Here is an 11,112-nt window from a genome sequence, read left to right on the forward strand (position 1 = left end):
TTTCAAGGCGTTTGTATGGCAAAGCGACATCGAATTATTGCTCCGTGACTATCGGTATGGGGCAGGATAGGGTTGATTCAACTCAACTACAAAAAATCGACTTTTGACGATGAAGTAAATTTGCACTGCATAAAAGTATGTTTTTCTTTCTTAAACGAATATCTCACGTCGTATACGTTTATACAAATTTGAACAATACCAGGCTCATATACTGATCTAGTTGTGCAGTTAATAGATCGGCTTTTCTTTTGTCCCTTATGAAGATACAAGGTATTCGCGGTCTTAATTTCGCATGTGAAGTTGTTTAGAGAAGTACGATTTAACCTCCAGAAGGTTAAATGATAGTTACTCAACAATGAATTATGATTTCGAAATGGACATTTGTGTATCGGCTATATGAAGGGTTGAAAAATCCGTCACTCAAATTTGAAAGAAATCCGTTAAATTCTTAGCGAGCTATAACCTCCGAGACGTTGTCTCCCTTATGGCAAGGAGGTGACGTCCCAACCTTACGTTTTATGGACGATTCTAGGACTGCGCATCTCACAGAAGTGCGCTTTCATTCATAAAACGAGAAGGATCTTGTATATCGGGACAAAACTCTCACAATACCAGGCTGATGTAGTGCTCTAACCGTAGTGCTGCTCTTTGTCTATCTCTTATAAAGATACAAGGTACTCACTATATATCTTCAATTAAGATTAATTTGCTAGCGAAGTTAATCTGGAGAAGCTTTGATGATAGTTACTAGTACCTCGAAAATGAATTATGATATCGGCATGGAAATTTGGGTATATGGACTAGGAGAGCATTGAAAAATTAGTCACTCAAATTTGAAAGAAATGCGTTTAATTCTTTGCGAACTTCAACTCAGCTAGACGTTTTTGCAAGAAGGCGTCAGTAGTAATATGACGGTCGGAGAGGTCTCATAATCCGGGCGGCTCCGGGCGGCTCCGTTGGCGCCGCCCTTATTAGCATAATAGTGTTTATAGATGCATATATGCATAGGTATATGTATACATGTATATTTATTGCTATATCTATGATTATATATATATTTATGTATATATATATTTATGTATATGTATAATATATATATATATATTCATAACTATATTTATATTTATGTCTGTGTATGATTATTATGTATGCGTGTGTCTCAATATATCTATCTATATTATGTTTATATTTCTATCTATCTATCTATCTATCTATCTATCCATCTATCTATCTATCTATCTATCTATCTATATCTATATATCTATTTATCTATCTATATCTATCAATCTCTCTCTATATATATATAATATACGTGATGCTCCGGAGTACAATATTACTCCGGAGTAAGTATTACTCAGTGTTGGAGTAAAATATTTACTCCGGAGTAAGTATTACTCAGTGTTGGAGTAAAATGTTTACTCCGGAGTAACTATTACTCCGTTTTGGAGTAGTCTTTTTTTTACTCCGGAGTATGTGTATTTGTAGCGAGTAAGTATATTTGTCAACGTTGTCTGAATCGTGTATGTATATATATTATATCGTATGTGCATATACATGAACTTCGGAGTAAATGTATGATTACTCCGGAGTAAGTGTACGTAAGTTACGTATGTGTGTGCGTATCATGCGTGCATGTATACACCGACACAATGACGCAAAAGACAGTTATAGTTTCGTCACACTTTATTGATCTCTTGTGGTTCAAGAGTATACCGAGAAACTTACAAGCCAGCGTACGTCTCGTCTTACAGCTATAGGTATCGCTGTTACCTTTAGGAAAAGTTGTACTGTCGGTGGTAGGACGACACTGACAGTGTGAATATATATATTTTTTTTTCTATGTCGTGCATTTGCGGGAATAGGGTTGTCATGTTTGTAGAACTTTTTTTTTTAAAACTCTGAACAGGTACAGTACCAGGCATGTTTATCAAATGTATATCTCATCGCTTTCTACGCATTTGTGTCGGTAAGATCTTCTTGTGCCACTAAGATCGCGCACCCTCCTTGTTTGATAGCGGAGATGTTTGCCTTGTGCTGACCGATATTTGTTCCTCTCCACAAGAGAATTATTCATGAGGTCTTTAACAACAAAGGCGACCCGGCCTGAAACCTTCTTGCCCGGACCAAACACCAGCGACCTCTAATACTCCGACTTCTAGTTAGGAGATGGAGGATTTCCGACTTTTAGTTTGATGCTTTTGAGAAGATTTCAAGACTATATTCCATGCGGGCAACACACAAGGTTAAACCCCTTGCCAACAATCGTCATCATACGACATCATATGAAGATACAGAATCTCAGCACTGTACGCGGGTGGGGGGAATATGTTCATTGATCGAGGGAAAAGCGACGTCATCAATTGTTTGTATCAGAACCTGTCCAGACTTGCCACCAGTGTCCTAGAGCCCTATAAAGGACGAACAGCGAAGACGAGAATTCAGTTCGTTGGTAGCTGCGGGACTGCAAGGATCGCCACCTCTCTGTCCAGTGACCAACACTTCAGCAAGTCGGATAGTCGTCAAACTGGTGAGTCTTTCATCGTCTGTCTTTTCCCCATCAATGTCTTTGGAGACCGGGCGATAACGTTTGTAGGGTGGTAGATAATCTTTGGAATGTTTTATCGTTTTTGTACTGACTAAAAGACCTGGAGTTTTATAATTGCACATATGTCTGACTTACGGAAGGGAGAAGTTTGGTATGCGGACTAACAGTATTTTCTCGTCTACTTGTCAAACATATCTTCGTCAACACAAAGTTGGGAGACCGAGTGTTGACCATCGCGCCTTATACTGGGCGTTAGTCGCTCCATGAGAGAAAAGTGTTATGCAGTATTTGTCCTTTTGAACCGAACCCCTTTGTTAATGTTCGACCAAAGCAAAATAATGTAGAAGCCGGTTCGCAACGAGTTGCTGGTTAGATGGTTTCGTGGATTAAAGATGAAAACAGAAGAAACCACACTGTTATATACATATTTCATACGTAGATGCCGTCCTTTGGTAACATGGTATTTGTACATTGGTTTTGTCGGGTGTCTTGCAGAGTCTGTAGGCCTATTGTGTACTGACATTGCGCGCTCCATGGTTACCGTATACATATGTATAGGAATTTATTCCGGAGGGTGTCCGTATGCAGGGAGTTGTTTGGGTTTGGGTGCCCTGTCAATACTCTTGTACCGCCGATTTATCATTCTACCTGCTATTTTGTAGTATGCAAGAAAAAAATGCACCATACGAATAGTCACGTCCCAAGTTCAAGTGAAAGATCATTTATTCTATGTTTCAGTATAACCATGGCGTTCCAATGCGGCCAGTGTGGAAAAGAGTTCAAACATAGACAGTCTTTTAACCGTCACAAGAAAGCGGCACATGCCGCGTCACCCACGCACCGCTGCGAGACTTGTGATCAAAACTTTATCCGGCTCCACGACTTAAAACGACACCAACAGCAGAAGCACACATCTGCCGCACCCCAGCATGAATGCGATTTCTGCGGGAAAAAGTTTCCTAGGGCGGACAAGTTGCGAGAACACAAACGAACACATGACAAACAGCCGACGAGACTAACGTTCCACTGTCGTTTGTGTAACACACCCTTCAACACGGTAGGAGAACTGCAGCGTCATAGGGAAGAGACACACCCTGAAGACGTACCGTCCACCTCCCGAGGTCACAAGAGGAAACCTTCGGCTAACGCCGACAAAAGTTCACCGAAACGGTCCAGAAAAGTGCAGCCCCTGTCACCAAACGACCTGTTTCCCGTGCAGGAAGACCCGTTGGACAAACCAGAGGACTTGGCTTTAGAGGACGAAGACCCAGCCTTGGAACAGTTGTACAAGAAGAAATGGTCAAACATCCGTACACACTTTGAGAGGAAATCGGTCCATGATATGTATAATTTTAGAATAAACTCTGTCAACGTGGACGACCTGACAGACAAGGTGTGGGCTATCTTCCGGGACCAAAAGACGTCGTTCAAAATCAACCTGTCGTACGGGTTCGTCCTGCGTAATAACGAAGGTGAACTGCGTTATTACTACCCCTGCGAGAACAACCACACCTTCCTGGAGAAACCGGTGATAGTCGATACCGAGGAAGACCTGCAAAGATTCCTAGACCAAATAGCCAACAAGGACATCCTCGAGTATTGCCGACAGCAGCGTCCCGACTCTAAATGGATCGTGCACACCATTCCCCATGTAGAGTTTTATATCAGCAAACTGGGAAATCATCCCATCGGCGCACCCAAGACCCTCCCCGCGTACATCGTCCACAACAAAGCCATCGTCGCCCTTCAAAGCGGAATGCACGGACCGTTTGACGACAACCTGTGCTTCTTCCGCTGTCTTGCATCACACTACGGCAAGGATCCAAAATCACTGGAGACGGCGACCAAAGACCTCTTCAGGCAATACCTGGAGGCAGCGGACCTGACCGAGAAAGACTTCTACGGGGTGTCCCTAGAAGACCTGGCTGACATAGAGAAACTGTTTCAAGTCGACATCTACGTCTACTCGCTTCGAATCAGTGATCAGGAAGACGAGGGAGACGACGCACCGTTTGCCGAACTAGTCAGGCGACCCCTCACTCGCTACAAGAACACCATGTACCTGAACCTTTACGAGGACCACTTCAGCTACATTAAGGACTTTAAAAAGTATGCCAAGTCATATGGCTGTCCCTCGTGCGGGAGGAAATTCAAGCGCGCTTACCACTTGAAAACTCACCAGGCAAATTGCATCGGGGCAATACAGCACGACTACCCTGGCGGGGCGTACAACGGCAGGCAAACCGTCTTTGAACAGCTGGACGACGTCGGCATCCACGTGGATCCAGAGGATCGATATTACCCTTACCGTGCGACGTACGACATCGAGTGCTACTTTAAACCGCTGTCTGATCAAAACACGGACAAGATGACGTGGGTGGCCGTACACGAACTGATGAGCGTCAGTGTCTGCTCCAACGTACCAGGGTTCATGACGCCTAAATGCTTCGTCTCCGAGGGTGATCCGGCCGCTGTTGCTGACAAGATGTTGGAGTATCTACAGGAGATGAGTGAGGCGGCCTACGAAGATTTGACAGAACATTTTGCCGACGTTTTTGAACAGATAAACTCGTTGTACCCGGATGATGATGATGGCTTCACGACGTCTCAACCGGACAAACAAGACGTCGTTATATCGAAAGGAGGAGACGAAGAAGGTGACTGTGAGTTGTCAGAAGAAGAAGAAGACGGATCCTCCGTAACGTCACGAGAAAACGACTATGATTCCACGACGACAGAAGAAGACGAAGATGGGAAGGGTGAAGAAAAACAGCAAGAAGGGACAGCTTGGATCGGGAAGTTGCTCGGTCGGCTGCACCACCACCTGCGTCAGTTACCCGTCATCGGTTTCAACTCTGGGAAGTACGATGTGAACGCCATGAAGAAAGTATTCCTCCCCCTCCTGCACACACAACAGGAGAACCTGCGGCCCATCAAGAAGGACAACAACTTCATGTCCATCGAGACGGATCATCTCAAGTTCCTGGATCTGATCAACTATGTGGCGCCCGGGTTCTCCTACTCCCACCTTCTCAAGGCGTACGAGTGCCGGGAGACGAAAGGTTTCTTTCCGTAAGTTCATTATTAGTATTGAAAATGCTATATATTCTTCATGTTGTTTGTGCGTTGTTTCTTTATGCGTGTGTATCACATTGACTTCAATAACACTATGTGTTGTTAACTCGTGTTGCTTTTTTTTTCCTTACAGGTACGAATGGATGGACGACCTGAATAAGTTGGAGCAGACAAGCCTTCCACCTGCCGACGCCTTCTACAGCAAGTTAGACGGGACACACATTTCTCCAGAGGACTACGTCTCCTGTCAGAAGGTATGGGAAGAACGCGGCATGAAGACCATGAAGGACTTTCTGATATGGTAGGTGTACATTGTGTGTGTCTTATTGTGGTCTTACATGAGGTTTGCTCCTTATTTAAGGATCCATATGCATGGACGTTCGTACACAGAATAATGACTGTTGTTTCCTCTCAATTCTTGTAGGTACAATAACAAAGACGTCGTCCCCATGCTGGAGGCGATCCAGAAGATGGTCGACTTCTACAGAGACCTGGGGATAGACATGCTGAAGGACGGCATCAGCGTCCCCGGCCTGACACTCAAGTATCTATTTATGAACTTAGAGTCTGACACATATTTTACACTAGTAGACAAGGAAGATGTGTACAAGTTGTTCAAAGAAAACATTGTAGGAGGGCCGAGCATCATCTTCCACAGATATCACCAGAAGGGTGAGACGTTTATCCGTCAAAAAGTAATGGAACATAGTGGTAGACAACCGAAGCTATGTCAGAAGGTGATTGGTTTCGATGCCAACGCCTTGTACCTATGGTCGTTAATGCAAAATATGCCGACGGGGTATTACATTCGGCGGAAGGCAGAGACCGAGTTCGTGAAGGATTATTCCGCTCCTTCTCGTGGCCGTATGGCTACAGAATGGTTAGACTGGGTAGCCCACAGCCGTGACATCGTCATCCGTAACAAATTCAACAGTACCGAAAAACGTATCGGTCATCGCCAAGTACCCGTGGACGGCTTCTGCTCCGCTACCGCGGAAATTTTCCAGTTCCACGGGTGTTTCTGGCACGGTCACGACTGCTGTCTGACTGAGGGTCTTGATTTCAACCCAGTACGACAGGAGTCTATGCCCAACATACGCGAAGTTACAAAAGAAATGACCGAATATTTGCGGGGGGAAGGGTACAATGTGATTGAAATGTGGGAGTGTCAATGGCAAGACCTAAAGAGGACAAAGGAGGTCTCTGCCTTTTTGACCAAACGAAAGACTCCTACCGAAAACAGGTACAAAATGTCCGAAACGGAAATCCTCCAGGCTGTCCGTGAAGATGAATTGTTCGGTGTAGTCGAGTGCGACATCCAAGTCCCTGCACATCTCAGGGCACATTTTTCAGAGATGCCTCCAATCTTTAAGAACTGTGATATTAACATCGACGACATCGGACCCTCCATGAAACAGTACGCCGAGACACATGGCATCATGTCAAAACCTAGGCGATCGCTGATCGGCAGTATGTTTGGTCAAAAGATTCTACTTGCGACACCTTTGCTGAAATGGTATCTGAATCACGGTTTGGAGGTGACCCATGTCTATCAGGTACTTGAGTACATCCCCAGGAAGTGTTTTGAACCTTTTGGCCAAAAAGTCAGTGATGCTCGTCGTGACGGCGATAAAGACGACAAGAAGAAAATCATCGCCGAAACGATGAAACTCATTGGCAACAGCGCTTATGGCAAGACGGTCACGAACAAAGAGAAACAATCTGACGTTTGTTACTGCGACAGTGCCGTCGGCGCAACTCAAAAGATCAATGCTCCCTGTTTCAAGAAGATTTCCGAGGTAGTCGATGGTTTCTACGAAATCGAAACGGGCAAGCGCAAGATCAAATTCGACTTGCCACTTCAAATTGGGTTCTTCGTCTACCAGTATGCGAAATTGCGTATGCTGCAGTTTTATTTTGACTTTATGCTCGAGTTTGTGGACATCTCTGATTTCCAATATTGCGAGATGGACACAGACTCGGCCTACATTGCCATCTCTGCGGACAGGCTGGAGGACGTCATCAAACCCCACATGAGGGCGAGGTATGAAAACGAGAAACACCTCTGGTTCCCCCGCACTGACAACCCCGAACACGCGGCTTACGACAAACGCACCCCCGGTCTGTTCAAGGAAGAATGGTCCGGGGATGCGATTGTGGGGTTGTGTTCTAAAACTTATTATTGCTTTGGTGGGGACGACAAAACCCAAGACAAATTCAGTTGTAAGGGGGTAAGCAAAAGACAGAATGACATCACTCTCCAAAAGTACCTGCAAGTCTTGGAGACTCAGAAAAGCGGTCAGGGCGTGAACCGGGGTTTCCGTGTCAGGAACAATCAAATGTTGACTTATACACAGACACGGGACGCGTTTTCCTACTTTTATCCAAAACGTCAAGTTCAGGATGACGGTGTCACAACCCTGCCCTTAGATATCTAGTGTATTCATGTGTAATTCAATACGTATCTATATGTCTGTGCATTGCTGTCATGTCTACATATGCAAGTAAATGATATGTCGTACATAAAGCTACAACCAGGCAGTTGTTTCTTGATGATCTGCGGACACTGAACTGTGGATACATATTCATTTGCAACATGTTGCAAGATGTCTATTTGCCAATGTACATATTTCGTTCGTTATGAAATAAAATCTCAACATGATGTCACACGATGTTTGTCGTTTCTTTTCCTTCACAGTAGCGTGAAGCAGTTGCGTGCATGAACAGTTTAGGTTTAGGTACGCAGAAAGACGATGAAAAAAAAAAGAAAAAAAAAGATGCACACTTTCGTAAGATAACCACAACCCGAAACATTCGTATGGCATTTGTATACAAGCACATTGACAATCGATATGGCCATGTATGAACAGATATGGACCGAGAGTCTCTCACTTTGCATACACAACACATGCCATCAAATATATCAATAATCAAAGATGTTGATATCGTGAGTCATAATTTGCATACGTGGTATATCTTCGTGAGCGCGTGCACATCGCCTCATTTCTCAGTTGTACACGGATGAGAGAGGAAGCATGTCTTTCGTCTGCGAGGTATGTGACAAAGAGTTTGCTCGTAAGTTCAACCTTGATCGTCATCAAGAAACCAAACACCGAGACGAGTCAGCTGTGACCTCGGAGGAAGTCGTCGTAGACCCCGAGACGGGATCTTGCCGAAAGCGGGATGTTTTTGACGACGACTCCGACATGTCTCATGACCATGAGACGGACGCACTTGATTCATCGCCCGACAAGGAAGATGAAGAAGACACCGATGACGAAGATGAGGCCTCAGTCATGTCGGAAGATGAAGTGACCGTCTCAGACGAAGATGAGTCTGTTGTGGACTCTGAGGAGGCAGATTCAACGACAGAAACCGACAGCGATCAGAGTGATTCAGAGAGTGACGCAAGCTCGGACGTATCTTCCGACCCGGCTTCACCCGATGACAATGAAGAGTACGGCTACGACAGCGGTGACGAGGAAGAAGAGTGGACGCTCTTTCGAGACTGGACCATTCGACTCACTCAAGAACCAGGCGATGTCCCTCAACGCGTGATCAAAGAGACAAAACGCGCTGGCAAAAAGATTTATCTTGTAGAGTTTGCCGCCTTGCCTCGTTACGGTTATAACATCGAATACAGCAAGAACTGGGTCCCAGAACAGACACTGATGAAAAAATATGGCTACCTCGTCCTGAAATAATGCAACATCGTCCTCCTGCCTATACAACGTACACGAACGTCCGAACGCTGCCTTTTGCGTTTGTTTCTCAATACAGCACGGCGACAATTGAGAAATAAAGTGTGGCAAAACTATGACTGTCTTTGCGTCGTTGTGTCGGTGTATGCACGAATGATACGCACACGTACGTGACTAACAACACTCTTACTCCGGTGTAATCATTTACTCCGAAGGTTACGTATATGCACATACGGCATATCTGCACATGATACCTTTGACGGACCACCATGGCAAATATACTTACTTGCTACCAATACACTTACTCCGGAGTAAACATTATACTCCAAAACGGAGTAATACTTACTCCGGAGTAAACATTTTACTCCAACACTGAGTAATACTTACTCCGGAGTAAACATTTTACTCCAACACTGAGTAATACTTACTCCGGAGTAAATATTTTACTCCAACACTGAGTAATACTTACTCCGGAGTAATATTGTACTCCGGAGCATCACGTATATTATATATATAGAGAGAGAGATTGATAGATATAGATAGATAAATAGATATATAGATATAGATAGATAGATAGATAGATAGATAGATAGATAGATGGATAGATAGATAGATAGAAATATAAACATAATATAGATAGATATATTGAGACACACGCATACATAATAATCATACACAGACATAAATATAAATATAGTTATGAATATATATATATATATATTATACATATACATAAATATATATATACATAAATATATATATAATCATAGATATAGCAATAAATATACATGTATACATATACCTATGCATATATGCATCTATAAACACTATTATGCTAATAAGGGCGGCGCCAACGGAGCCGCCCGGAGCCGCCCGGATTATGAGACCTCTCCGACCGTCATATTACTACTGGCGTCGTCCCAACATTTTGTTTCTCATAGACGATCCCAGGCCCGCATCCCACACAGTGCGCTTTCCTTCATAAATTGATAAGGATTTTGTATATCCGGACAAAACTTACACAATACCTGGCTGATATACTGATCTGGCTGTGTTGTTAATAGATTTTCTCTCATTCATCCTTTGTGAAAATATAGAGCGTCCAAGTGTCTTGTCTAGTGAGGCGAACATGTAGGGCCAAGGTCGTCGATACCTACAACATTTCAGAGCCACATAGATCACGTAAAAATCAACACAGGTACACCATATATTGAACCTGGATAGCCTACGATACTATGTGACTTTAAACACAGTAACTTCGACCGTATCCCAAACCGTTCCTTAATAATTAGACGAAAACCCGTTAGAACGTGCCCTAGCGGTTTTTGTAAAAAGTGCAGCAATTAGATATTTGGGAAGATTTCAGGCAATTTTTGAAAAAAATTGACCAATAATCACGTAAGACGCTCATCTTTGGTTAATCTTGCCATGTCCATCTTTTATATTAGTAGTAACACTTTAAAAATAAATGTAGGTATCCTTGCGAGATGTGGGTAAACTGCAGCAAATCAACATTTCTTTTTAAGAGACTGTGCAAGGGGGCCCCAGCCCAGAAGAGAACAAGAAATAGCCATGCCTTCAAATACCAGAGTTATCAACCAAGGATTGAGGTATTCAAGAATTCATTCTTTCCTAGATATTGCAGAGTGGAACCAAATACAGTAGCTATAGGGGCATTGTCACTAGCTAGCTTTAAACATAGTCTAGAGTTAGATATAGATGCTCAAGGGTTAGGTGTAACAAGTCGATCGGTGTAATGTAGCCAGCTGCCGCCGCGCCGCGTGCCTGCGA

General features: G+C 43.7%; 2 protein-coding genes across 2 annotated transcripts; both read left to right on the forward strand.

The window, feature by feature from the left end:
• The first annotated feature begins 2,374 nt into the window (after positions 1-2,374).
• LOC109476143 lies at positions 2,375-8,294 on the forward strand. The gene is made up of 4 exons (XM_019777039.1): positions 2,375-2,527; positions 3,284-5,617; positions 5,754-5,921; positions 6,045-8,294. Exons 2-4 carry the CDS (start codon positions 3,291-3,293, stop codon positions 8,056-8,058), a joined length of 4,509 nt encoding a protein of 1,502 aa, XP_019632598.1. The 5' UTR covers positions 2,375-2,527; positions 3,284-3,290; the 3' UTR covers positions 8,059-8,294.
• A 334-nt stretch (positions 8,295-8,628) lies between these two features.
• On the forward strand, positions 8,629-9,356 carry LOC109476021 (dentin sialophosphoprotein-like). The gene has a single exon (XM_019776832.1). The coding sequence runs from the start codon at positions 8,656-8,658 to the stop codon at positions 9,322-9,324; it is 669 nt and encodes a 222-aa protein (XP_019632391.1). The 5' UTR covers positions 8,629-8,655; the 3' UTR covers positions 9,325-9,356.
• Positions 9,357-11,112: the final 1,756 nt, after the last annotated feature.

The sequence above is a fragment of the Branchiostoma belcheri genome, unplaced genomic scaffold (assembly GCF_001625305.1).
Source record: "Branchiostoma belcheri isolate BF01 breed outbred unplaced genomic scaffold, Haploidv18h27 scaffold36, whole genome shotgun sequence".
Lineage (NCBI taxonomy): Eukaryota > Metazoa > Chordata > Leptocardii > Amphioxiformes > Branchiostomatidae > Branchiostoma > Branchiostoma belcheri.

What these genes read in the sequence shown, in the direction of transcription:
- LOC109476143 (XM_019777039.1), top strand. Translation starts at nt 3,291, where the DNA reads ATGGCGTTCCAATGCGGCCAGTGTGGAAAAGAGTTCAAACATAGACAG. An exon ending in GAGACGAAAGGTTTCTTTCC is followed by an intron (nt 5,618 to 5,753) that starts GTAAGTTCATTA and finishes TTTTCCTTACAG; the next exon opens with GTACGAATGGATGGACGACC. An exon ending in ATGAAGGACTTTCTGATATG is followed by an intron (nt 5,922 to 6,044) that starts GTAGGTGTACAT and finishes CAATTCTTGTAG; the next exon opens with GTACAATAACAAAGACGTCG.
- LOC109476021 (XM_019776832.1), top strand. Translation starts at nt 8,656, where the DNA reads ATGTCTTTCGTCTGCGAGGTATGTGACAAAGAGTTTGCTCGTAAGTTC.